The sequence below is a fragment of the Peromyscus maniculatus genome, chromosome 3 (genome assembly GCF_049852395.1).
Source record: "Peromyscus maniculatus bairdii isolate BWxNUB_F1_BW_parent chromosome 3, HU_Pman_BW_mat_3.1, whole genome shotgun sequence".
Classification (NCBI taxonomy): Eukaryota; Metazoa; Chordata; class Mammalia; order Rodentia; family Cricetidae; genus Peromyscus; species Peromyscus maniculatus.
The window spans coordinates 113,627,457-113,629,835 of record NC_134854.1 but is presented as its reverse complement, the minus strand read 5'-3'; the positions used below and the strand labels follow the sequence as shown (position 1 = coordinate 113,629,835).

At 45.2% G+C, this 2,379-nt stretch overlaps 1 protein-coding gene across 1 annotated transcript; it reads left to right on the top strand.

Moving 5' to 3' along the window:
• The first annotated feature begins 260 nt into the window (after positions 1-260).
• LOC107399885 (vomeronasal type-1 receptor 54-like) lies at positions 261-1,202 on the top strand. The gene has a single exon (XM_015989477.1). It carries the CDS (start codon positions 261-263, stop codon positions 1,200-1,202), a length of 942 nt encoding a protein of 313 aa, XP_015844963.1.
• Positions 1,203-2,379: the final 1,177 nt, after the last annotated feature.

Genomic DNA, 2,379 nt, shown 5'->3' with positions numbered 1-2,379 from the left:
CACTTTTTAATACAGCAGAAAGCTTCTATACTGATGGGGTGCAAGTGTCGGAACAACAGGGAGAGCGGGCATGGCTTCTGGACAGTTGGAGGTGGAGGTGACAGTGAGTGGAATAAGGCTGAACTGTGAATCCCCGACAGGTCTCCCTGAGCTCACAATGCTGTCACTGACTGAAGTTGATGAGCGAGGCTAGATTTGTGCTATGGAATCTTCTTGCTGTTCTCCCCCCACAGTCCCTACCTGCTTCTGTCAGCCATAAAATGAATGAAACCAATAAACTGCTCCATAACACTAAGGCAAGAAACACCATTTATTCTGAAGCTGGAATTGGGATCTTAGGCAACAGTGCCCTTCTCCTCCACATCCTCAGGCTCATTCGTGGGCAGAGGCCCAGACTCACCGACCTGCCCATTGGTCTCTTGGCCCTAATCCACATACTGATGCTGCTGGTCATGAGTTTAGTAGCCACAGACATTTTTATGCCCTGGAGGAGATGGGGTGACACCACATGTAAACTTATTATGTTCTTGTACAGGTTTTTTAGGAGCCTCTCTCTGTGTGCCTCTAGCCTGCTCAGCATCCTCCAGGCCATCACCCTCAGTCCCAGAAGCTCCTGTCTAGCCAAGTTCAAACACAAATCTCCATACCACATGTTAGGCTGCCTTCTTTTTCTCAGTGTCTTCTACACATCCATTGGCAGTCCCCTCATATCATACGTGGTTGCGACCCCTAATCTGACCTCATCTCATCTTATGTACCTCACTGAATCTTGCTCTCTTGTGCCCATGAATTACTCTGTTCAGCACACATTTTATATACTGTTGACCTCCAGGGACGTCATCTTTGTGGGTCTCATGGCCCTCTCCAGTGGGTACATGGTGACTTTCCTATGCAGACATAAGAAGTCCCGTGTTCTCTACAGCACCAGCCTTTCCCACAAGCCATCTGCAGAACGAAGAGCCACTTGGACCATTCTGTGCCTCATGAGTTTCTTTGTGGTGATGTACACCTTGGACAGCGTCAGTGCCTACTTAAGAAGTGTAAGTGACGATCCCATGTTTTACTGTATGTCGATTCTGATAGGCCATGGCTACGCCACCGCAAGCCCTTTTTTGGTCCTCAGCACTGAAAAAAGTGTAATTAACATTTTCAAATCCATGTGTGAGAGGGCAGTAAACACGTGGTTGTCTAGGGATGGGTGAGTTCCCTTAAGATGAGCTGGTGTACTGCCTCCAGAGCGGCGCATTGTGGCGTAGCTCATATGAGCTTCCTTTACAATGAAAATACAGAGTTACTCTTTTTTTAGTTTTATTTTTTATAATTTTTCAAGATTTATTCATATGGTGTTCTATCTGCATGTATGCCTGCATACTAGAAGAGGGCATCAGATCCCATTATAGATGACTGTGAGCCACCATGTGATTGCTGGGACTTGAACCTGGAACCTCTGGAAGAGCTGCCAGTGCTCTTAACTGCTGAGCCATCTCTCCAGCCCCCAGAGTTATTATTTTTATTTCTGTTAAACCTATTTATTATGATATATGTGGATGGCAGACATAAAAGAAAAGCCACATGCCAGATACATAAGTGTTTTATACTCTCCAGGATGTCTTCAAGGGAGACATAGAAAATGGATCTTACATGTCATGGCCTGGATTACACATACTACTTATAAATATCTGACAGATGTTATAGGCTTCAGTCATTCAACTTCCTCAGCTATCTCTGTTTTGCCAAATAAGGTATGGAAACACACACACACACACACACACACACACACACACACACGGAGAGGGAGAGGGAGAGAGAGAGAGAGAGAGAGAGAGAGAGAGAGAGAGAGAGAGAGAGAGAGAGAGTCTATGTATAAAAAGCAGTCCTAAGGATGGATAAACAAATTACAGTCTCTACACAGGGCTTTAAAACAAAGGGGATTCTGCACCTGGTACCACACAGACGAACATGAAGTCATCATGCTGACTGATTAAGAGTCACACAGAATGGATTCTGTGTGGACCACTTGGAGCAGGAAGAGCTGAGAGATTTCCACAGGTAGAGACAGAGCAGGTATCGTTCTCAGCTCAGGAGGACAGCCAAGGGCGACTGGCTGGGTGGAGGAGGAAGAAGTGTTACAGACGGTGGTGGGTAAAGACGTAAATGACTCCAAGCAGCGTGCTTAAGACGGGAAACGCTTATATGTGCTTTATCATAATAAAAAATGTGTTCAGTTACGAAGTATATTCTCCCCGAAATAAAAAAGTGAAAAGACCCTTGAGTGCCAAAATGTAATTTTACAAGTTTTAAAACACAGAAGACTTTTCCCAAACGGTGAACATTTTCTAACAGTCCGACTCTTAGCCTCAGTGTCTCAGAGCAGCAGAG

Coding starts and splice junctions, on each gene's coding strand:
- LOC107399885 (XM_015989477.1), top strand. CDS start 261: ATGAATGAAACCAATAAACTGCTCCATAACACTAAGGCAAGAAACACC.